General features: G+C 35.9%; 1 protein-coding gene across 4 annotated transcripts in view; it reads right to left on the minus strand.

The window, feature by feature from the left end:
• Positions 1-9,582: 9,582 nt before the first annotated feature.
• LOC121428515 (DENN domain-containing protein 1B-like) overlaps positions 9,583-25,672 on the minus strand; it is a 76,048-nt gene continuing 59,958 nt past the window's right edge. For all 4 annotated transcript variants that reach the window (XM_041625194.1, XM_041625192.1, XM_041625193.1 and 1 more), the window contains 2 exons: positions 16,650-17,496; positions 9,583-10,035 (listed from right to left, as the gene is read on the minus strand). In XM_041625194.1, coding sequence (XP_041481128.1) covers positions 10,019-10,035; positions 16,650-17,496 — 864 coding nt within the window. In that variant the 3' untranslated portion in view covers positions 9,583-10,018. The remainder of the gene's footprint in view (positions 10,036-16,649; positions 17,497-25,672) is intronic.

Raw genomic sequence — 25,672 nt, forward strand, 5'->3', positions numbered from 1 at the left:
TTTTATTATATTGACGTAGAGGGCAGAGGAGAGGTATGACACGTGATGCATCTAAATGTGTAAGGTGATACCCGAGGGGGAATTTAAAAACACCGAATCTCTTTTCCTACAATTTTTAGTTGTGATTTGATGGTCTGAGCTATATTCATTTGCAGGTTAAACTTAAACCAGTTGACACGAATGAAAAAATGAAGGGCAATAATCTCACGCGACAATGCGCATGTATCGAGATGGAATAGATTTACTAGTTGATTCTGAGATCAAGTTTAAATCGCACGGGGCTCATTGGAATGGCTTCCAGCGAATAATATCTGCAACATATATCCGTATGATTATCATTTTTTTATCAAGGACCGTAACCGGGGGTCCCCAGTCCCGCGGAACCTTGCCGTTTGCAAACAGACAAGAAAACAACAGAGCAGGAAGAAATTATTAATGAAAAGGGGAAGTAGAGAAGGAAAGTAAAAAGAAAAGGATAAGAAAAATATGAGGAAGGAAAGTGTTAATGAGATATGTATCAGGGCGATTCCACAGTCAGTAGCATTACACTTTTACATGTTTTGCTATTACTTGGTGCTGTCAGTTTTACAGTGGTGAGTCTTTCTGTTAAGTCGATACTAAGAATTAAACTTGACAACCAAGGCTTGTAAACAATCGATATCATGTATATACATTTTTTGTTGTATACCATGGATACGAATATATTGTCATGATTGTATTAATTTTTGGTATAGTGCATATACGAAGCTTGACCCCAGTAGTATTCTTCAAATTATTATATCGAACATTGTTAATTTCTATTTGTATTTGATAAATTTTATCAGTTATTTATTTCAGGGGAATCACATAAACAGGCGAAGCTTTCCAGTGAGATCCTTTTTTTCATTTTTGTTATTCATAAAAAGTTCTGTTTTGTTGCTACTTACTTTGTCAATTTGTTTGGAATTAAGAAAATAAAAATTCAATCAATCAATCAAATAATGAATACGGAAAGTTTGTTGGCTGTACATTGTGGACGTCATGACGTCCTAAAATTGTCCAGTCGCATTAAGCAAAAAAAAAAAAAGGAAGAAAATGGAAAAAGTGACGTGAGTAATTTCGGTATTTCTTTCAAATCAAAACGCTTTTACCTTACCTGTAAAACATTACTCACATAATTATGGAAGTCTCAAATAAGACATCTGAACTTGGTAAGCCTCTGAGTTTCTTTTGTGGATAGAAAACTCTGCAGTGGTCAGTCGCAATTATATTATTACACGTTGTCCAGCATCACAAATTAAACTTAAAAAAAGAGAAAACCTTTCCGCAACTTACAGTATATTTGAATATTTTCTCTTAATATGATGTAAAATGAATGATGACTCTCAAATTATCCACTGCAATTTTTACAAAACAATCAATAGTTTTCTGTGAGATTGAAATGCAGTAAAAAAATTCTATAAGGAGATGCTTTAGACAGATTTTATATATATCTTTATTTAAAATTTATTTCTTTATGATTATTATTTTTTGGGGAGGAGGCAAATTATGATTCCCTTTGTATTTATGAACTTCCATATGAGTTTCAATCGAAAATTTTGGTCCAAATTTGAAAGAGCCAATAAAAGATTTGGGAAAATGTCCACTTTTGCGTGGAATCGGCCATATATATATATGTATATATATATTTATGTATGTATATACATATATATATGTATATATATATATATATATATATATATATATATATATAAATATATATGTATATATATATATATATATATATATTTATAAGATAATTATGAAACACATGACATTTAAAACATTTAAGCTCGTGCTCGCATTATCATTATTTTTTTTAAGTCAAGATGCTCATAAAACTTCAGTGTTTAGCTAGCTTTCAGCTACCGATTTGGGAAATATGCGGATGAAATAGTTCCGACTCTCCAATTGGCCAAAGCTGGATCCCAAACTATGAGAGGTGCTCTCTATAATTCAGAACCCCGCCGTAAGCAATCCTTGCTACGGGCCTGTTTTCACTGTATGCCCTTACTTCGCCTTTCCCAAGCTTGCACTAGACATTCATTTTCATTTTCATGTATTCCTTTTTCAAGCTATTTGTTTCTATAATCAATATTAGCCCGACGTACATTAATGCATCATTACCTTAATCCCCTCTTGTTTCCAGATATGGATAGTCATAGATGTTAATAATTCCATGTCAGAAACATTCTGTCACTTACAATAATTTATAGATATTAAATACTTCAATAAACACGTAAATAATCAATATTATATCACACGTGTGTAGGCAAGATGGCGTAGGATATCGTGGGCGCCTCTGATTAGTTGTATTAAAGAGCTTCAATTTAAAAACCGAATAGGTAGATTTTGTTACGCCGACGGCAGAACGCATTGATCTATATGAGAGGACCTGTCATATTCATAATACTACCGATTAAATCCAGCCCATACCACTAAATACCCAACAACTGTTAATACACGTGACTATTTCATCTTAAAGATGAGAAATAGATCTATTCATAGTTGGTAAGTTTGAAATATCATAATCACAGAAGTTGTTATCACTTGGCGTAAGATCGGAAGAAACAATCAATTGATGATTATAAGGTGATCACAATCAATTCGATTCAAAACGGTTTATTAAAATTTGTTTAAAAAAAAAGCCAAAAAAACGTCTACCCGGATTTCAAAAGTTTGTACTATGAAACATGTAAGGAATGCATGATTTAACAAATTACAAAAGCCTGTCATATCATAAGCACGATAACCAATAAAAATAATAATAATAATAATAATAATAATAACAATAATAATAATTAATAATGATAATAATAAATATTAATAATGATAATAAGTATAATAATAATTATAATAGTAATAATAATAACAATAACAATAATAATGATAATAATAATAATAAAGAGTCGATAGGAAAGGAAAGGATAGGACAGCGAAACAGCTGAAGGCTGATCAAAGGATCATGAGATTGGAAGGATGGGAAGAGAAGGTGATACACGGACAGCATTTAAGACAGAGGAGTTTGCTGGACCAGAGAGTTGGCAGTGGCTGAAACGAGGAAGTTTAAAGGAGACGGAAAGTATGTTAGTTACTGCTCAGGACCAAGCAATTAGAACAAATTACCGAAAAGCCAAGTTGAAAAGGAGCATACATCTCCCTTATGTAGAATGTGTTATGACAAAGACGAAACGGTATCTCATCTGGTGAGTGAATGCAGCAAAATGGCACAGACTGAGTACAAAGGAAGGCACGACAGAGTAGCAGCTGCAGTTCATTGGGGTCTGGCCAATGAGTACCATTTACCCCATGCAGAAAAATGGTACGAACATCGGGCAGAGCCTGTAGCAGAGGACGATGATGTAAAACTCTTATGGAATGTTAATATCCAGACAGACAACTGAGACAAGCTCATTGAAGCGAGACGACCAGATATCGTTCTCTTAAAGAAGAAGGATAAGAATGTCTCATCATAGATATTGCGATTCCAGGAGACTGCAGAGCTTGGCATAAAGAGGAGGAAAAGATCCAGGAAAAGACACAGAAGTATAACGACCTGGCATGGGAGCTGCGAAGGATACGGAAGGTGAAGACAAAGATGGTACCAATAGTCATCGGAGCCTTAGGAACTGTGACAACAAGACACAGAAGCTTTCTGGCTGTTCTAGGAGTCGAGATGTCATATGGAACGATATAGAAGGCAAGCTTGCTTGGAACAGCTCATATCCTATACGGAAGGTCTTGAATTAGAAAGAGAAGTGAACAATGAGAAGAGGACCCATTTGATAGAATATAGAACAATAACCCTAGATTTCTGGAAGAAGTCCGGTTGCTGTTTAATATACCAACAGAACATCAAGTTGTGGACAATGGAAATAATAATAATGCTGCTACTACTACTACTATACTACTACTACTGCTACTACTACTACTACTACTACTACTACTACTACTACTACTACTACTACTACTACTACTACTACTACTACTACTATTACTACTACTACTACTACTACTACTACTACTATTACTACAGTAATAATAATGATAGTAATAATAACAATAATAATAATAATATTGTAATAGTAATAATAACACTAGTAATAATAATTATAATAATATATCAGGATCCTTAAAAGATTTATTAAAAAACAACACCCATGTAATCATGACAAGAGAAAGCACGACCCCGTCACATTCTAAACAAAATATACTGGGCTTGATTCATCAGCATTGTGGCTTTTCAAATTAAATTTTCTCCATTGGAGATTATATAAACATATCCAGTAAAGGAGAAATTTGATATCAAAAGGCGCATCTTAAAACGAGTGGACTGGGGGCACTAATATGGCACCCCATTTCACGCCGGTAGAATAGTGATGAAATTGTGCCCCCCCTTAAATTTTGTACAATTAAGTCAACCATAAAAACAGGATGTTCTTGTTGTCAAAAATATTTGACGTTTAGGTATTTTTACTTCTCCTCATGCCAGTGACTGCAACAAAAAATATAAAATAACCCTGATAGTAAATAAACTATAAAAAAAATCTATAAGCTCAGAGTATAGGCAAAACTGGGGTTTTTTATTGGGGAATTTTGAGTCGTATCAAAGTATAAAGAAAAAGTGGAAAATGATAGATTGAAACAAAGGTTTGAGCAATAATATTGACTCACTTAACTAATCATGAATCCATGATTTTAACTGCATTGCTTATGCCGCATAAAAAGTAGTTGAGACAATTATCAGAAAAGATGGATACGATGTACAAATGGGTGAATTTTCTCATAAAATACAATTTTGGTGGGCTTATTATGAGCGATAAATCGTTATTTCGTCTTTACATCATCATCATCACCATCATCATTACCATCATTATCATCATCATCTTCATCATCATCATCATCATCCACATTACCATCATCATCATCATCATCATCATTACCACCATGATCACCATCATCATCATCATCATCATCATCCACATTACCATCATTATCATCATCATATGATCATGACATCATATGATCATGACATCATCATCATCGTCACCACCATCATTATCATCATCATCACCATCACCAGCATGATCATCATCATAATAATCACCTGATACTTAAGTAACAACAAGTAATATTACATCAGATGACATCCATCGGTTAATGGCAATTGATTCATAGCAAAAAAGGGGAAAATACACAAAACAAAAGTCAAAGTTATCATATTTTCCTTTTTAATATACAGCATTTTGCTCCTATATATTTATATACATATCTTTCATAGAATGGTCTTTAATACTATTATTATTATCATGATATCTCTCATTATACATAACACATACCTGGAATCCATAATATAAAAAAGCTTGCAACAGAATTGACTCCATGGTAAATCTTTATAATACAGTATATCTGTATCATATACACAGTTAACAATTGAACTACACATTTACATTCAAGTTATAACAGCTATCTTGGATTTCCATTTACATATTATCCATAATTCATGACTTCACCATTCTTGTGTGGACATGTCTGTCTAGACTGGTCTTGCATTTAGTCTAATTTAATTGCTATTTTCAACCAGGAATAAATAAATGCTTATCTCTTTTCAGCTTCTCCTTTATATTAAAATGCTAGGTGTATGAGACCAGGGGCAGATATAGCTTTATTCCAAGGAGGGGGTTTGACTGAGAAAATTTAAAAATCCCCCCCCCAAAAAAAAAAAAAAAAAAATTAAAAGATCATTTAAGAAGGTCATTGGTACCAAGATTTTGTTAACAAGCAAAAAGGAAAACAAACAAACCAGGGTTCACTATAAAATGAAGGTAATTTGGGGTTGGCTCCAAAATGTAGGTCATTATATTTTTTTTTTTACTTCGGCATTTGAGATTTCTGATTATCTGACCCTAAATCAAAAATGTGGATATCATTAATTACCATGGATTTCATGTAAGCTAAAAAAATTTTCCAAGAAAAATGTCACATTGCAAACCTACTCCCAGCTCCAAATCATATTAAATTAGGAAAGGAAAACCTATGGCTCTTACTAAGATTGTATGGAGAGTGAATTAGTAATGCTTTTAAACATGTAGAGAGGAGCAATTACATTCTCTCTCTCTCTCTCTCTCTAAACAAAATGGGAGGATTGTGACTTGTTCTTTTGAGTAGAGAGAGTGCTACAAATGTAGAGCATTGTTTAATCAATGGTGCAACAAATTGTGGCAATATGTTTCTGCCATGCAAGGACAAAGTAGGATGAAAAATAATGAACAGGCACCAAAGTTTTAACTCTAATAATATTAGACTGTCCAAAAATGTTCAGACAGACTTATAACAAAATAAGGATTTCATTATAATGTCATCAGCATTATAATTCTTATATCATAATTATTTCATCATAAAATCAATAATGTGTAATTTTATGTAATGATCAAAACATCTTATTTTCAAGAATCTGATTAATAATTTTTTTGTTTTGCAAACAGGCCTGCCTCTGAAACATTTTGGACACCTAATTTTTCATTGACTTAATACAGGCCAATATTGGTGAACTTGTTGCCTGTATATATGGCTGAGCCTTAAGATTGCAAGTAAAGTGGATTGTATGATGGCAGGTAAAGATAAACCAGGTCCAAACATCCAGGTATCACATTGTCAAGTCTTACTGAAAATACTTCATGAATCATTAATCCATCAAGTCTTAACTTTATTTTATTTCATATCTATGTTAAATATCATGGTATACACCCAAAGTGTTAAGGAAATAAAACATAATGTACATTCAAAGAGACTGTGAATATTGACCAAGCAAATATTGGGTTCATTTTTAGTCTAAGAACTAGTATCTAAATCTCAAAGGATTAAAATTTAAATCAAATGGATATGAATTTTAAGCCAAAAGGTTTGAATTAAAAGTCCAACATTCAGTTGTTCATTATCCACAGATGTTCAGTATTCATTTCAAATCCTTGATATTAAAATTGTACAGGAGTACTGAACATCCTGGGGCCAAAGAGTTACAACTGTTGTAACTTTGTCATTATGGCAACTACCATGGTAACCTTGATTATGATTGGCTGCTGAGCCCTGTTACCATGGTAGTTGCCATAATTGCAAAGTTACCACAGTTGCAAGTCCTTTCTGAAACAGGGCCCCCTGGGGTCTTTCATAAAAAGCTAATGAATGACTAAAATATGAAGTGCCAGATTGTAACCATATTACTTTTGTTAGTTGTGACAAAGTTGTAGGAAATATCATGCTTTAGAATGAGATAGGATGTTAAATGCATAATATTTGAATTCATCAACATATTTCAACTCAAACGACTGGAGATGATTTCTTAATATACATGTATATTCACATGAATAGAAGAGGAACTGGAACTATGAAATTTTATTGAAAATTTGAAATGAATATACAGGCACTCCAAGAAAACTGAATTATGTTGAGAGTTACCATATTGCATTGCCCTGGAGCTTGACTGCATATTGATTCATTGCCGTACATTTCTTTTTTGGGGGGGAGGGGGTTAGGGGGAGCATAAACAATTTGACAATTTGGAAAAAAAATCAAAAGTTAAGGAGTGAAGCAACTCATTTTGTCTTGGGGGTATTTTTGCATTTTCCACAGTACAATTGAAGGGTTTCATGCACACTTTTGGTGAATTTAATTAAAATTTTCAATAAAAATATCAATTCTAAATTTCTTGGGGGGGGGGACTGCCTCCTGCCTCTATGCTGCGTACAGCCATGTATTGATAAAACGCATAACTTACTTGCATTTCGATTAGTTTTGAAAATGAGGGACAGTTATCTGGTTTTCCAAATAACTTAATAACTTTATTTAAGGGGGAATAATAAACAACCAACTGAAAGCTTTCAATTAATGTAATGAATGATAATCTCACATCATTGATTAAATAAAACAAACATTTGGTTAAGTCTAGGTTAATCAAGTCCATACTTTAATAAGACACAGTTACCACCATATATACCTCAAGTATAGATTATTTAATTTCTGTTATGAAAATCCCCCCCTAAAAAAATGCAATTAAAACAAGGGAAAATTAATTTTGATACTAGTATACGATGAATTAAAGGTATTGTTTAACTTTGTGAGCAGCCGATTTAAAAAATTCTCAAACCAAGATGAAACATGTGTACAAGTGCATGTATTAGAATAAACCCTGAAAAAAAACATTATTGAGAATGAAAAGCCAATACTACAAGGCAAACCCCGATTTTGTAAATAGGCGTCTTATAGACGCCTAAATAGTACACACAAGTGTATGGGATGAAATTAAGATGGTGTTTCCGGTCACTTTATATTTCAATTTCTGAAGCACTAAATAATTATTTTTGAACGCAATTTTTTTCTGGGCTTCATTTTTGTAACATATCACAGACACAGGTGACAAGTGTGACCTTCTAGTTCAGAACTTTTTTAAAGTCAAACCAATGTTAACCAATCACTTTAATTTCAAATGATTTTTTTTCATTTTCTGTCATGAATTGTGAATAAAAGGGATAAAACCTAGCATCTCACAGGAGCATGGGCTTTGATCCTTTTTTAGTCAAGACATAGTCCCAGTTTAGAATGACAATATACTAAAACATGTTTTATATAGTTCAAATGAAACAATCAAACTTCACTGATGCCTTAACACATCATATTACATTCATGTCTAATTCATGTTACCTAACCCTAACCCTGCTATCCACCGTCTAGCAAGAAGAGGTGGAGTCAAAGAATCTCTGGTCTCATCTACGAAGAGACATGCAGTGTACTGAAAGTCTTCTTGGAGAATTTATCGGTGAATAAATTTGACACTCAAAGGGGTTCAGTACCCTCTTTTCGATCTCTTTAAAGGAAACCAAAACCCAAGAAGAGAAGCAATCTTATTGGAAAGAGTAAAACGAGAGGACCAATTTAAAACAAGTTCCATCACAATCGGTTGTAAAATAAGCAAGTTATGGAAGTTCAAAAGGTCTCCTGGTACTTTCTATAGGGATCCTCAAATTGGCAAACATGCTTCAAAACGGCTGATATTGTGGACAACACTCCATTTTTTGAGTACACTAATTTCAGATTTTCCCCATTTTCTTTCATTCTGAGCATATATATGTCATGGGAAAATATTATTCACACCACATATGACAAGGTCAGGAGGAAATGATGTGAAATATGTAAAATTAAGGGGAAAATCTGAAAATTTGTGTACAAAACAAATGGAAGGTTGTCCACAAAATCAGCCATTTTGGAGCATGTTTGCCAATTTGAGGATCCCCATAGAAAGTACGAAAAAGCCTTTTAAACGTCCATAACTTGCCTATTTCATAACCAATTTTTATGAAACATGTTTTAAATTTTCCCCTCCTGTTTTACTCTTTCCGATAAGATTGCTTTTCTTCTTGGGTTTTGGTGTCCTTTATTGGCAAGATCAATATTTACTGTTTCAGCTCTTATTAGTTTACCTTAGAGAAAATTATAAGAAAATGTTATCGATATTTTTTTTCATTTTTACAACATATCAGGGCAATTTTATCTTTTTCACTTAAATTCATTGCAGCTTTCCAATTTACTGCAGATTTATGCAGTATGATGTGAAAAGTAGCCCCTAAATAAAATTAAAAAAACCTACATCTGGTATTCCTAACTTTTTCTGAGATTTTTTTACTGACTATATCACCTTTGTAACTATTTTCAAAATTTGCATTAAAATTGGTCACCGAATCATAATGGCTTTGAGGCCAGCCTCAGGACCACAACACTTCTCAAATAATTTAAATCATATATTTTGTTTGTAAACATCCAATCAAACCAGTCTTCCAAGGCAAAAATGAATATTTATGACATAATCTGTTATAAAACATTCCAATGAAAAGCTTGATTTTTCTTTTTTAATTAGCCAAACCTGTGATGTGGATTAAGTACCATGAGGTGATGTACGATGAATAACTGGTTGAAAAAATACTGGCTCAAAAAGGTCTCACTCGTTTTCTCATGATGGGCTGGGGCCTGTATAGGGGAAACAAATGAAACAAAATAATCATACATTAATGAGTGGTATGATAAGGGCTTGTACAATACTGACATGATATTTCCTGCCAATATCCTGACCCGTCAAAAGAAAAACAACAACAATAAAATCAAAACAAGAGCAGTGGTACATGTGACCTACAATATGCATAGGTCTAAATGTCTCTTAAAGGTCAAGTCCACCTCAGAAAAATGTTGATTTGAGTCAATAGAGAAAAATCAGACAAGCACAATGCTGAAATTTCATCAAAATCGGATGTAAAATAGGAAAGTTATGACATTTCAAAGTTTTGCTTATTTTTCACAAAATAGTTATGAACGAGCCAGTTACATCCAAATGAGAGAGTCGATGATGTCACTCACTATTTCTTTTTTTTATTGTTTGAATTATACAATATTTCAATTTTTATGAATTTGATGATTAGGACCTCCTTGCCTGAAGCACAAAATGTTAAAATAATGGAATTCCACGTGTTCAGGGAGGAATGAAACTTCATTTCACATGAAAATGACGAGAAAATACAAATATTTTGTATAAAATACAAAAGAAATAGTGAGTGAGTGAGTGATGTCATCAGTTCCTAATTTGCATACCGACCGAGATGTGCATATAACTCTTTTGTGAAATGAAGCAAAACTTTAAAATGCCATAACTTTCATATTTTACATCTGATTTTGATGAAATTTTCAGTGTTATGCTTGTTGAATTTTTCTCTTTTTATTCAAATCAATTTTTTGTTGGGGTGGACTTGTCCTTTAAACAAGTGACACAACATTTCATCCTGGGACAATCGCTCCAGGAGTCATTTCGTCGAAGATGTAGGATTGCAATAGAGTTGTTTATTAGGTTTAGGGTATAATGTTTAACTCAGGGTTGAACTTGGTCACTCGATCGGTGTGTGGGAGTTAGAGTGGAGCACTTGCCGCTGTCCAGAGCAAATGTCATGGAACCTTTTGAATCGAACAGCTCAACATTTAGCTACCAAGTTGGAGATGTCTTCATTATCAAATTATCCTTCAATCTCTACATCATCCTCTTGTCCTATGCGAGGACAATGATCAGAGATCTTGCCTTTACTTAGCATCAGATCATCCAATAGGAATCAACTCTATCTGAACCAAGGGGGGCAATTCTTGAAGAATTTATCACAATGTGCACTGAACACCATGCACAAAGTCAGGATAAACAACTAGGGGCATTTCACATAAAGGCATGGTCACACCGCCCGAGCGTTGTTGGAGTGGTCGTGGAGCGGTAGGGAAAGAGGGTTGAATTTCGCTTTCGAAATTGGGGGAAAAAAACAAACAAAAAAACCAATCTAAACAGGAAATGGTGAATGGTAGCGAGCGGTGATGATTTTTTTATCTCCGCCCCACGACCGCTCCAACAACGCTCGGGCGGTGTGACCATGCCTTAAGGCCTGTATGACATAAAACAGACAGTCATGCATATTAGTGTCAAAGAGCTCACAGACTGAATATGCTGTTATTGAGAGAAACACCTCCCTGATTTGATTTAGAAATTATATACACACCATGCTCTCTCTCAACACTTAAAACAAATGAGAAAGATATTCAAATATTAAAGAAGATTGTAGGTTGATTCAACAAGTCACAGGGCGAATAATTGCTTCAAAGACACTGTAAACATGGGTGAGAAATGACCCAAGGATCCACTAGATCAGTATTAATTAGATCATTAAACATTCATCGAAGCAGGTTTTTCATTTCCAGTGATTTCAGATGCAATTACATGCATGTCACCTTTATCTGCCCACATTAAAGTCATATTAGGGAATTGGTTTAATCAATCATACAATATTCCAAACTGCAATTTTGGATTCAAAACAGTGCTTAACATTAACCCAAATACAAATAAATGTGATATTAAAACTCTGATCCAAACAAAGAATACTCAGTTTCATAACAAGTGGAATGCCTCTGGCCGTCTCACCTGCATCACGCGGTTCAATATAGCAGCAGTGCTGACTTTGAATACTACTCTAACTCGCACAAGATGTTCAGTGATACATGGTTACTCTTATGTCCACTTTTTATGAACTAGACCAATAAACTTACAGAGATATGATGGTTATTCAACAAAACCCAACATGGCCAAAGTTCATTGACCTTACATGACCTTTGACCTTAATCATGTGACCTGAAACTTGAACAGGATGTTCAGTGATACTTGATTACTCTTATGTACAAGTTTCATGAATCAGATCCATAAACTTTCAAAGTTATGATGGTAATTCAACAGATACACCCAATTTGGCCAAAGTTCATTGACCTTTGACCTTGGTCATGTGACCTGAAACGCGCACAGGATGTTCAGTGATACTTGATTACTCTAATGTCCAAGTTTAATTAACTAGACCAATAAACTTTCAAAGTTATGATGGTAATTCAACAGATACCCCCGATTCGGCCCAAAGTTCATTGACCCTAAATGACCTTTGACCTTAATCATGAGACCTGAAACTTGCACAAAATTTTCAGTGATGCTTGATTACTATTATGTCCAAGTTTCATGAATCAGATCTATAAACTTTCAAAGTTATAATGGGAATTCAACAGATATCCCCAATTCGGCCAAAGTTCATTGACCCTAAATGACCTTTGACCTTGGTCATGTGACGTGAAACTCATGCAGGATGTTCAGTGATACTTGATTAACCTTATGTCCAAGTTTCGTGAACTAGGTCCATATATTTTCTAAGTTATGATGACATTTCAAAAACTTAACCTCAGGTTAAGATTTCGATGTTGAATCCTCCAACATGGTCTAAGTTCATTGACCCTAAATGACCTTTGACCTTGGTCATGTGACATGAAACTCTAATAGGATGTTCAGTAATACTTGATTAACCTTATGGCCAAGTTTTATTGACTAGGTCCATATACTTTCTAAGTTATGACGTCATTTCAAAAACTTAACCTCAGGTTAAGATTTGATGTTGACGCCGCCGCCGTCGGAAAAGCGGCGCCTATAGTCTCACTTTGCTTCGCAGGTGAGACAAAAATTGTGATTGATGACATGTGCTAGAATTGTATGAAAATATGCCCTCAGCCAATCAAAATGCATGAATTCATAAGCTCAGTAGTTGTCAGGCTTGTATGAAACAAGAGCATTTGATCAACAATGCTTTAAAAGACAAATCTGAAATATGAGGCCAATTTCCAGCGTCATGATATTTTAATCACGAACAGTTCCACCTCCACAGCAACAAATAGACCATTTATCCAAAATGATTAAAATGTAGGTACTGAATTTTTAAAGAGTCCTCAAGTGAATTAAAATACTTTAATATGATAAAGACATAAAAATTCAGATTAAATTCCCACATCCCCAACATGCAATTACAGGGACAAAGGAAGAATATCATCTCTATCATTAAGATTGGCATGAAATTGTGATTTTAAGCATGTTAAGACCCCCCCTCCCCCATGCTCCACACTAACTTATTTTCTTGGTGGCCTGATCGGACCAACAAAATCATCAATTTCATATTTTAGTGGCCCGCAAAGCAAATTTAGTGGCCCTAAAACAATCGAAAACATTACAATTTACCAAAACTTTGGTAGCCCAATGGGCCACCAAGTGTTGACTTATACAGAATTTTGGTGGCCTAACTTTCATTTTGGTTGCCCTGGGCCACCGCTAATGTCGAGCCCTGCCCCCCCCATTCAAACTTATCTGCACCTCCTGTACATATAATTAGTTAAATTCTGAAAGCTTATTATTATATTTTCCCCCTCAAGTTTTAAGACTTTTATGAAAAAATTAAATCATAAGACAATGCCTTCTACTTTATACTGGAAACTGAATTGAACTAAATCTTATAACTCCAAAGGCCTTCACATCTTCTTACTATAAGATGACCAAACAAACAGGATATAAAAACTTTAAATAGGATAAAAACACTATAAACTATAATGCAATATGCTACTTGAAGGGTACTTGATCAAAATCCTAAGCATGTAATCCTTCTATGCATTGTATATTGTATACTTTTCACTTTATATCTTTACCAAGTTTTCTTATGTGAAGGGTTTTGATTCTGATCGTTTAATACACTATGAATATTGATGAACCAACCCACTCTTATTTTACCTAAATATCATCTTTCAATCAAACACAGCTTTTAGTTGCTTCACCCCTGGGGATTTTAATATCTCAAATATCAATGTTTTTATGTAAGAAATATAATTTGCGGTAAAATCTTATTAGAAATTTTGCCCAGGTAAGAACACTGACTAATCCTCGCAGTGACTCTCTTTAAAACAAGAACTCTTGCAATGTCATTGGTCGGCCATGTCACTCAAACAGAAGCCAGGATCACTTGTGAACAGTGGTTTTCATAGGCTGATGCCTTGATGCAATGTTCTTTAAAAATCAAAACATCAAAACAAAAAAAAAGGTAAAGATCGAATAAGGTGAAGTGCTACGGATATCATCATGATATACAAATCTTACTATTAATATTACAAGAACAAGATATTCCGGCCTTTGACTTGCCTGAAGTCACTCAAGATCACCATCACTAAACATGGACCCAGTTTAAAGTTGATCCAATCAAACATTTTTTTTAGTTTTCACAGTTTCTAAATTAAGAAATTGAAATGAGGAGGTGCCGCAACCGATTGGTCTAAGGTGACTGACTGTACATGTAATGTCTGGGGTTTGATCCCTGCCGCTGCATCTAGATGCCCATAAGCCAGGCTAGACAATGCTCTTTTATCCTGTATGCTATGCATATTCTTGGTAACTAGGTATGCCTTTTTTTTTAACAAATCAATCGACATTGTGCTGCACTCAACCCAAGTGGGGTAAAGGTGCCGGCAGGAAGTAATTCCTCAAAAACGTGTGAGCACTGAATTCATTAGTTGCCAAGCATAGCCAAGGTTATATACATGAATGAGCGCCTTGAGCACCTAACAAGGTGGATACGTCCGCTACAGGAGATAGGATGGATGATATGAAAATATATTGCCTCTGAAAACCATGTACAGTCTCAAGAGGCATTAAAATCTGTTTACGGTCGCTAATTTATCTAACTACGAGTTGTTCCTCTGAGAGAGGAGCATTTATTTACCTGCCAGGGCCCATATCACAAAGGTTAGCGGTTAATCACTAAATGAAATGGCCTATCAGGATCAGTGTTGCATGTGCACTTCGCCTGGTAGGCCGACTAGGAACCAATCAGAATTGTTCTTTCAAGTTAGCGATCAATCTCCTACCTTTGTGTTACTGCTCGCATGTGTTTATATGGAAATGCACTAATCAAGTGATCAATAATTTCCTGTCTTCAGGGCTTATGACAACCATTCATTTGATAAATCTTAAATTGTGTTAATAAAAGTGGTATATATGTAAATCCCTGCAAAATACATCCTTTCTGTAATATCACTAGATCCTTCAGATAAAATATAATTGGAAGATGAAACCCACATTTAAGATATGCTGTTTCCTTTTTCTTCCATTTCATATCTGTCACAGGTAGGTGGATTTGGGGAACCTGTAATCATGGCAAACAAATGTATTACTTTTCTACCAAACCTTTAAAAATGATCATGCATGCTGGAGATCTAATTAAAACAGGTGTATAGCATGTGTGATAGGTAATAATGAATAATAATGGGCAGTTCTTGTATAGTGCATATCACATTATAATGTCTCTATGGCTTCCAAAGGACTTGGACATTACCCCGGCTGTCGCTCAAGCAGCCTTCCAGCGCTCAGTGCATTTCAAGGAACAAATTCCTGCCAGGCATCCATTCACCTCACCTGGGTTGAGTGCAACACAATGTGGATGAATTTCTTGCTGAAGGAAACTACGCCAAAGTCAGGAGACTAATCCATTGGGCCACAATGCTCCAGGTATAAACCATAGTGGAACCTTCTCTGTTAGTGTTAGTGTTAGTGATTTCTTTGTGGCTGCCTAACCATGGCAATATATGTAAATGACCTCGCTTTGAACATGCTTTCGCTCTAGTGATTTTGCGTTAATGGAAGTAATTTGACCGTTTACAGGTCTAAGTTAAGATTAAAGGTCATGAACCAGGCCTGAAGCATCTGGGGCCTGTTTCATAAAGACTTACAATTGTTGTAGCTTTGCTATTATGGCAACTACCATGGCAACAAGGCTCAACAACCAATCAAAATCAAGGTTACCATGGTAGTTACCATAACGGCAAAGTAACAACAGTTGCAACTCTTTATGAAACAGGCCCAAAGTTGGGCAAGGCATGGAGTGTTCAGGTGTAGGCAACTACTCAATCAGGCATTATGTTTTCTTCTTTGTTCGGGATACACTCTGTTAATTTATTTTGACAGCAAGGTAAGCTGCGATGTTTCTTTCAGCCAGTTTGCTAAGGTGTTGAACATTATCAAGTTATCTTAAAGAGAAAGGGAAGTATGCAATACTGAATTAAAGATCTTGAGTGTTTATTGACAAGAGTATGAAACATTGAATAGATGCATCCAAAGGTAATTCAACAAAGTTGGCATGCAACATTTAATTTGAAGGACAAATGCAAAATCTGCATTGATCCCTACTTTCTTTTAACAGAGTAAAGGACACACTTACCTCTAGCTGGTATTCCTGGAGAATCTTTACTGACAGGACTAATGTTGGTCTTCTGTATGGAAACCAAAGCAGCAAAAGGGTCATCAGGTTCAGCACTTAATGTCACGGACTTGGTGGGTTCTAGAGGTTTCTTGAAAGGGTTTGTGCTAGGTTGGTGAGGCACTGCCGGTTGGGAAGAGGCAAAGGGATTTGACGATGGAACAGAGTGCACAGGTGCCGACAACTCCAAGGAAGAGTTAGCAACATTTATTTGAGGCACCGACAGAAGATCTGCTAGGCCGCTACTGTTCCTGACAAGTCCTGGATGAGGCATGAGTCCTTGCTGACTCTGCATAGGTGTCCCTGATTCCTGTCCTACTGGAGCAACTGGTAAGGAAGATGGCTGTGATACATCAAGGGTATCAAAGAATAGTCCATATTCCTCTAACAGCTCTGTACCTCTCGTTTTTCGCTTCCCAGTATCTGGACTGTCTACCGAATGCGCTGATCCCTGTAATGTAACAAGGGGTTCAAAGTTGTCCTCAAACTCACACTTGATTGGACTATCGGGACTCTCATGAGTTATATCAATTAAAGAACACTGGTTAGAGTTATTTGATGAAGACTGATGGCGGGCGGATGATAGGTAGGTTGGCGGTGGTGGTGGTGGTGCGTTACGTGGTCTTCCCTTTGGTGGAAGGGGTTGGAGACCAGCTCCTTGCTCCTTATCACTAGAAGGTAAGTCCATCCTAACAAGACTACTGGAACTACTACGGTTGCTCCGTAAACTGATTTCATCTTCCTGTTTCTTCTTGTCCCGCTTTCTACGAGCCGGTGGTTGGGGAGTTGTTGATTGCTCACCAGAAGCCTGTATGAGAAAGATAAATCATGTTACTTCCATTCCATCGCAAAAAAGAAAGCATATGATATGACTCTAACAGCAATGTGAAGCAATGCTTTTTTTCATACATGCATTTATTCAATGTTATACAACTTAGTTATATGGGCTAGTAAAATACATTTACAATCTTAATACATGTACCTGATTGTTTCACTAGTAGAGTATTCATTACTTGGGCAACTTCTAGTTTCATCCAAGAGGTGCATCTGAATTAAACTGAAGCAGCAAACCTATTGTTTGTGGAGTGGGGGTGAGTGATCTATTGTGTCATCCCCAAACTTGAATAAAGTGACAATTCTCTCATAACTACTTAAAATACTGAGGGTTGGTGCACTTCAGAGTCCCCATTTCATTCAGAGTTTGCTATAGAGCAGTCAATCACAACCAGGGTTTCCATGGAAGATACAACTATAGCAAAGTTACAATTTGTAAGTCATTATGAAACAGGCCCCAAGACTAATCCTGGGGCATCCTTGGCTGGTATAGTGTGGTCGACATGACACACTGTAAAGCTTCATAGTGCGTAAATAGTGGGGGGGGGAGCAAGGAGAAGGGTGATGATTATAACTTATCAAGCACTCATATCCACTCTATATAGAACCCAAGGCACTAATCTTTACCCTGGCTTAATAAGCCCGGCTGGCATCCAGGGCTGCGTTTATGCGACCTCAACCCAGAATCATGATTTGAATCACGATTTGAATCATGATTCAAAACAGCAACATGAATCACGATCCGACAGAATCAGCGTTTATACGACCATCTTTCTAACGCTGTTTCTCCCTGAATTCGGGCCGATCCAGTGCGCATCACAGTGCGCAGTTTGACCCAGGAAGTATAGGTCAACATTTTCGCGCGTGTTTCTAACTTCAAGTCGGCTGCTAGATTTTTGCTGCCGCCCGAGCTAACGCGCGATCGTTTGTGCAACGTTTACTCGGCTTCCGAAAAATAAATCTTTTACTTCCAGAATTCCGTGTATTGTACCTCGTATTGTTTTTGTTTACTTGTATTCAATCTTGTCGGTTCATCGAAAATGGTGTTCGGTAGCCGTAGTACTGGGCACGAATTCTGTTAATTTTGTCTCGACAGGCGGTGCCACATCTCCGTAGAAATCCCTTGCTCCCTCGCAAGCGCCGCTGAAAGGGATTCGTAGATCGTCTTATTTCTGTGAATCCCGGTAAGGGATGCTTTTGCTTCAGGCCAAAGCACAAGCAGAGCCCTGAGTTCGTCGTCAGTCCAATTTGTGCCTTTGGAACTTGAAGACATGATTGATGAAAACAATGAAATATACAAATGACGCTACAGTACAACCCCGGGGGTACAATACACAGAATGATAATTCCTAAATGCACGTGACAATTGGCATATACCGGTACTAGTACACTGGCAATACTGCTACACGAAAATTAACCTGCACGAAACACAGCGCGCGCCTTTGAGTCGAACCCGGAAGAAGCATGACACAATGACGTCATAGAATCATGATTCAAATCATGATATCGTTTATACGACCTTTTTCGTTTGTGATTCTACAGAAACGTCTTTCCAAATGCCCCTTTTTCCGTGTTTCATGTTTGTGATTTGAAAGACGTTTATTTCCACTTTCGACTAAACGCAATCGTGATTCTGCAGAATCGTGATTTGAATCATGATTCTAATCATGATTCTAGGGTAAAAAAGTGTTGAATAAACGCACCCCAGGTGCACAAGCACTTCAACGAACAAATATTTCTTTGTAGACTTGGATCAGTCTTCCAAGGTTCAACTGGATTGCCAAAGGAGTATGGGGCAATCTAGGGACACCCTAAATCAAAGTCTTTGCATGGAATGTGTATCAGGTTTCTTGCCTAAGTAGAGGAGCTGTCACACCTAGGGGGTGTTTCACAAAGGTTAAAGTGAGACTTAAGCCCGTCTCACACTTTGCAATCCGGTGCGACATGATTTTTCCAGAAATCGCATTTTGCATTAAATATGAAAGTTCCAAAGAGTAAGAATTATTTAATTCAAAGTTTGGCATATTGTGAGGAAAACTAAAATCATATTTTCACTTTGCGGCAAGCCCTATGGTAGGAGTAAAGTCCAAATCGACTTCAAGTTGCAGCTGATTATGACGTCATTACGATTTGAATTTGTTTTTATTCAATCAGGGAGGCTCTAACTGGACTGAATTTCGATTTCGGTAGTCCTACCACTATTCTGAACTCTGATCCATCATATCCTATTAGTTGGAATATCCATATCAAATGTTATCACTATTTGAAATTCGGATCGCAACAAATAACAAAGTGTGAGACGGGCTTTAGAGTCATGCTTAAATGCTGACGCGCACATGATGTGTAACATGCAATCTTATATAAGCAGAAGTGGGCATCCTCTTAGTATGACTTTACCAATGCGATGATGCCTTTTGCACCATTCACAACTGGTAATTTAAAGGTCAAGTCCACCCAAGAAAAATGTTGATTTGAATAAATACAGAAAAATCAAACTAGCAAAACCTTGAAAATTTCATCAAAATCGAATGTCAAATAAGGAAGTTATGACATTTTTAAGTTTTGCTTATTTTTCACAAAACAGTGATATGCACAACTTAAATGAGACAGTCGATGATGTCCCTTACCCACTATTTCTTTAGTTTTATTATTGTTTGAATTATACAATATTCCATTTTTTATAGATTTGATAACAAGGACCAACTTGACTGAATCATATAGTATTAAACAAAGATCATTCCACATGTTCAGAGAGGAATTAATTGTTGTTTCACTTGACAATGAGGAGAAAATTAGAATATTCTCTATTTTATATAATAAAATACAAAAGAAATAGTAAGTGGATGACGTCATCAGTCTCCTCATTTGCATACCCACCAGAAGTTGCATATAACTGTTTTGTGAAATTTTCAGTGTTATGTTTGTTGAATTTTTCTCTTTTTACTAAAATCAAGTTTTTGTTGGGGTGGACTTGTCCTTTAATAACAAGAAATTGATTTAAATGAGAAAGCAGCTTGACATGCATACGTTGGCATAAGCTGGCTAAAACTTCATGGTGTAACAGCCCCTTCCGATACTGATAGCATGTTAATGGATAACAATTTACGCTCTCTCCAAGGTACTCTTTGAGTGAAAGATCCCCTCGTAAAGGGAGGATTATGCCAGGGATGTAAATGATGAATCAGATTGTATTTGACACAAGATAACCATTAAGAGAAACATAACTTAGACCACACTCTAGAGGGAGTATCACATAACAAAATTAAAATGACAATCACACCTTGAAAATAAGAATAAAGGAAGAAACATTTAACAGGAACTGGATGGTGAAAATTCAGCGGGTATTTGACTAAGAAAGTTTTCAATGTCTGAATGATGAGATCACTCGGGCTATCCCAAAGCAAACTGGCAATCTATTGAACTAATTGGGACAGTGCTTAGGGCAATTTTGTGGTACACAATATTATCACATGATGATTTTCTCTAGGTCTTTTTACAGGGAAGTGAAAAAAGACTAGGAGGTAGAATTCACAATAGATTTAAATGAAAAGTGTCATTTTTTGCCAGTGTTAAAGTGGTCTCAAACTACCAGATACATAAAAGTGGCATTACTCAATTTATTGTATTTATCAGCCAATTGTAAAGGAGTGATTTGTCATTTCATTCATGAATTGGAAAGAGATATTTCTTTTGTAATGTTTTAGTTATGCTAAAGAAAATGTGGCATAATCTAGGATAAAGTCCGTGTCACAAAAAGTCATGTTTCATGTTCTTAAAACTAAAAATTTGAAATACTTAAAATTCATAGCATTATAACAATCCCAAAAGTTCAAGTACAAATAGTTATGTGTATCCTATCAGGCATGCATTTGTCTCCAAAATACAAATTAACAAGACTTTGGAGTAAAATTTCAATAGAAAATTTATCCTCTCAATTAGAAGGATTTTGAGGCAACTGCTAATGGGAATAGTGAAGCAAATCATCATCATGAAGATAACTAGTCACTAAGAATATTTAATGAAAACCAGAGAACAGTAGAAGGATTTAGCCTTTGGAAAGAGGACTATAATCCTCGCTATAGGACAGGTCAATGGTGAATAGAGGACAAAATATATCTGCAATTATAATTCATTTTGTTGAGATTATTGAGTGAAACTGACTAATAGAGAGTCAAACTTTCTATCTTGATATAAAGATAATGTGATGATGATCCTTCTAAATGATAACGGAGAATCTTGGTGTAGTTCTGCAATGGGCATGATGGCTTTGACACATTCAAACATTTTTTGTGTGACTTCTCTGCATTACCGGTGTGTTGGCTCAGTTGGTAGAGCGTTCGTTTCGCAACTGGGAAGTCGGGGGTTCAAACCCCGGCTGCGTCAGACCAAAAGACGTTAAAAGATGGGAGTTGCTGCTACCGTTTGGCATTCAACGATTAAAAGGATAGAGCCTCATCAATCCGGCGCTGCACAGTGGCTGCCGGGCCCACGATCAATTGGGCAAAGCAAATTTTTGGAGTATTTCATTTCATGTCTATTTCGAACAATAAAATATGGATTTTCAATTCATTTTTTTTTAATTAGCATCTTTTTTGCAAAACCTGAAGAGCCCCCATGATTATTTTAGGTGTACACAAACATTTGTTTTCTCTGTCCATGCCATTCATGTAAGTTTCAGAATATTTTTACCTAGAGCTTTTTCATTTTCAAAGCACCTCTGAATCACATCCATTCTAGTCAGTACTCACAAGCTCAAATTAAAACCCTCACACTAGGTGAAATTGTTTCCAATGTCTCATCAAAAATTGCAATTTACACAAATTGCATAAACAAATTGCCTCTCAAATGCTGTTTTCTTTTTTTTATAAGGCCCTATTATTAGTCTAAAGTGTGGCAGAATAAAAAAGCTAAAAATCTATACACAACAAAAAAAGTAAGTCCCCCTAAATCAAATTGCTGTAACTTTTGAACCGAATTATTTTGAGATATGATATTTCATGGGTGGTTTTATACACTCATTAAGCAACTCCTGGGGTAAAATGAGATTGATCGGTTGAGTCATGCATGAGTGTCATGCATGAGTAATTAAAGATTGAATTAAAAAAAGGCCATTTTGAAAGTCACAAGAGTCGTTTTTCAGAATGTGCAAGTACAAAGTTGGGCAAAAATTGTTTTTAGGTGAATTTTATGGTGCTATGCTGTTTTACTATCCATCATTTAACCTCAGACCAAATTTCGATATTGTATGTTCATGGTTGAGTGAGCACGATGTATTGCAGGGGCCCCTGTACTTGTTGACCAAGTACAAAAAAGTACAAAATGTAATACGATTGTGATTTTTAGCATGGTCAGCCCCCCCCCCCCCCACTTTCAAAACTGTTCTGCGGTCCCTGTATTGTGATGTATCATCATAGGGTTTTTGGGGTAGTATCTTCTACAACTTGTTAGATCATGTTAAATTTGAAAATGTTGATGGATGGCTCCCCCGATTATAGGCCCCTCCCCCATTTAAAATTCTGGATCCACCACTGATCTGTCCATACATTCAACTGATCCTGAGAAATTGTTAGGAAAAGAATACATTTATGCAGTATAAAGAGTATTTATTTCTAAATTTTCGAATGTGCTCGCTCAACCATGAAATGGTTAAAGTTCGGAAAGTGTTTGGTGATAGAAATGATGGATGATAAAAACAACAGCAATTAAAGACACATTTGAAACCAAATTTGCCCCCAATATTCACTTTATTACCCTTTAAAATGAGTCTGTGACACTGAAAATACCAATTTTCCCACTTTGATGCGTGCTCACTCATCCATAAATAAACAAATCGATTTCATTTTTGCACAGAATTCTGCCCATAGGTTGATAAACATTACTGCCAAACGACATTGCTAAAGACAGCCTTGAAAAAAAGTTCCACCATATTGAATAAGGGGTTACGTATGCTTAAACATATGCACCCATAATGTACACAAGTCTATGAGGACGGTTTTTGTTACTTCTGCCAACAGTTATTTCATGAAACTTCGCACATGGCTTCAGAGTAACACTATCCAAAAGGTGCGCACACCAAAATAACCATTCGATACGATACAGAGTGGGGCCAAGGCCTTGAACTTTCTTCTCATTTGCATAATTTTCGAATATTGTGTGCTCACTGATGCATTAAACATCGGGATTTTCATAAAAATCAAATCAAATGAACTGTGCAAGGAGTTGTGTGACAGATATCCATAGTTACAAATGGCATTTTTTTCCAATAACGTAAAAAAGAGCTAATCACATTCCACATGTTCATTCAAGCGTAAATGTTTAATTTGACACCTTTGAATCATTGAAGCATGTTAATTGGTCATGAACATAACGAAAAAGTTGAGAAAAGATCATTTTCAGTTACCAAAATGAAGCAATACTTGCATACGATATTTGAAAATCGCATTTTTTGTTTCCAATAAATGCTCATTGAACCGTGAAACGGTGAATATTGTTGGAGATAGTCTTCCCCAAAATAACTGTCATCATATTCTAGCATTTTTATTGAAAGAAATGTGTAAAAATCCAATTTATAGCAAATTTGGACTTGAGTTTATTCAAATTTAGCTAAATAAGTTGTATCATCTTTTAGAAAGTACCTTTTACAAGCCTTCTGACTATTTTTCATGATGAGAATGTGAAATTAGTTCCAATAAAATGGAATCAAAGTCATGATATTTTGCTTGTGACTTTTGAAAAGTGACATTTTTGCCTTCTGACGGTGCTCACTGAAGCATGACGTAAGATACGTCCACAACATTTACTAAGAGGGTAGCTTATAAAATTACCTACACGCTCATGTAAAAATATATCAAAAACTCGCATTGGTTCAGAAATTATTGATGTTTGTTTAGGGGGGGACTTACTTTTTTTGTTGTGTATAGTTTTCACTGTGCATTATGAGATGAAGAAGCAAATCTGTGCTTTCTGAATCTGAATAGTTGGGTCAGCATAATGTTGTTGAGAGACACACCCACGTTAACTTAGTGAAGAAAGTAGCGCACCGTATGTGGAATGACCTTAATTGAAGTTGTTTTAGTTTTAATTTAAATGACTCCAGGGAGGGGCAATTTACAATCAAGGAAGGGAAGATGTTTCAGTCCTTAATCGTGTTTAAAAAGAAGGAATCTTGAAAGACCCTGGCCTTATGATGAACCTGGAGAAATTTTTCATTATTCCCCCTAGTATGTCTTGTGTTCTGTTGGATGAAGTCGTTTATCTTGATATTGACGAGACTAGTGTTCATTTTGTATAGCATACAAAGTCTAAGGTTCCTTCTCCTTGTCTGGAGAGATTCCCAACCAAGATCACTAAATGCTTTAGTGACAGAGCCCTTCTCCCAACGATATTTACCGATACAAAATCTGGCAGCTTGTCGTTGAACTCTTTCAAATGATTGGATATTTGACATGGTGGGAGGGTCCCAAGGTGCTGCTGCATACTCTAGCAGTGGTCTCACCAGCATCAGGTAAGCCGTGGCTTTGGGTTTCTTATCACAACTCCACAGATTTGCTGATCAATGCAAGTTTCATATTTGAATTATTACTTTCTTATTTCCCACAAGAATTCACACAAAGCCTCCAATTCTTCTCATTTTCTGCTTCTATCAAAGTCAAATGCATTATGGGGCATTCCCTTTAATTACAGCAGAGATTTCACTGTAACTCTTTAACAACTCATCTCAAGTCACCGGTCTATTCCACTAACAATCCTCCTGTTGAGCCAGCAGGATAAAATCAGCTATCAATATTGATAGTAATACCTTGGTCACATATGATCTACGGCGGCCGTACGGCGAGTCGACAACAGCCGTTTTATCAATTTCAATTCAAACCACCTAAATGTAGTTGGTACAAAAAATGTTGAAACGGCTGTTTTCGACTCGCCGTACGGCCGCCGTAGATCAAATGTGACCATGATAGTAACTGTCACGGTCCAAATCTTAGATTTACTTGATTTTTTTATCTGGACAAAATTACTATCATCCCAGTTGGACGGTTATGAAACAATTGTGACCCACTTATGAACAACCTCAATAGTGGCATCTCCATCAGAACAAAATTGTTACTCGAGGGTGTGTTCAATGTTGTTTTTCAAATTTAAACAGCAATATG

Source organism: Lytechinus variegatus, chromosome 15 (genome assembly GCF_018143015.1).
Source record: "Lytechinus variegatus isolate NC3 chromosome 15, Lvar_3.0, whole genome shotgun sequence".
NCBI lineage: Eukaryota > Metazoa > Echinodermata > Echinoidea > Temnopleuroida > Toxopneustidae > Lytechinus > Lytechinus variegatus.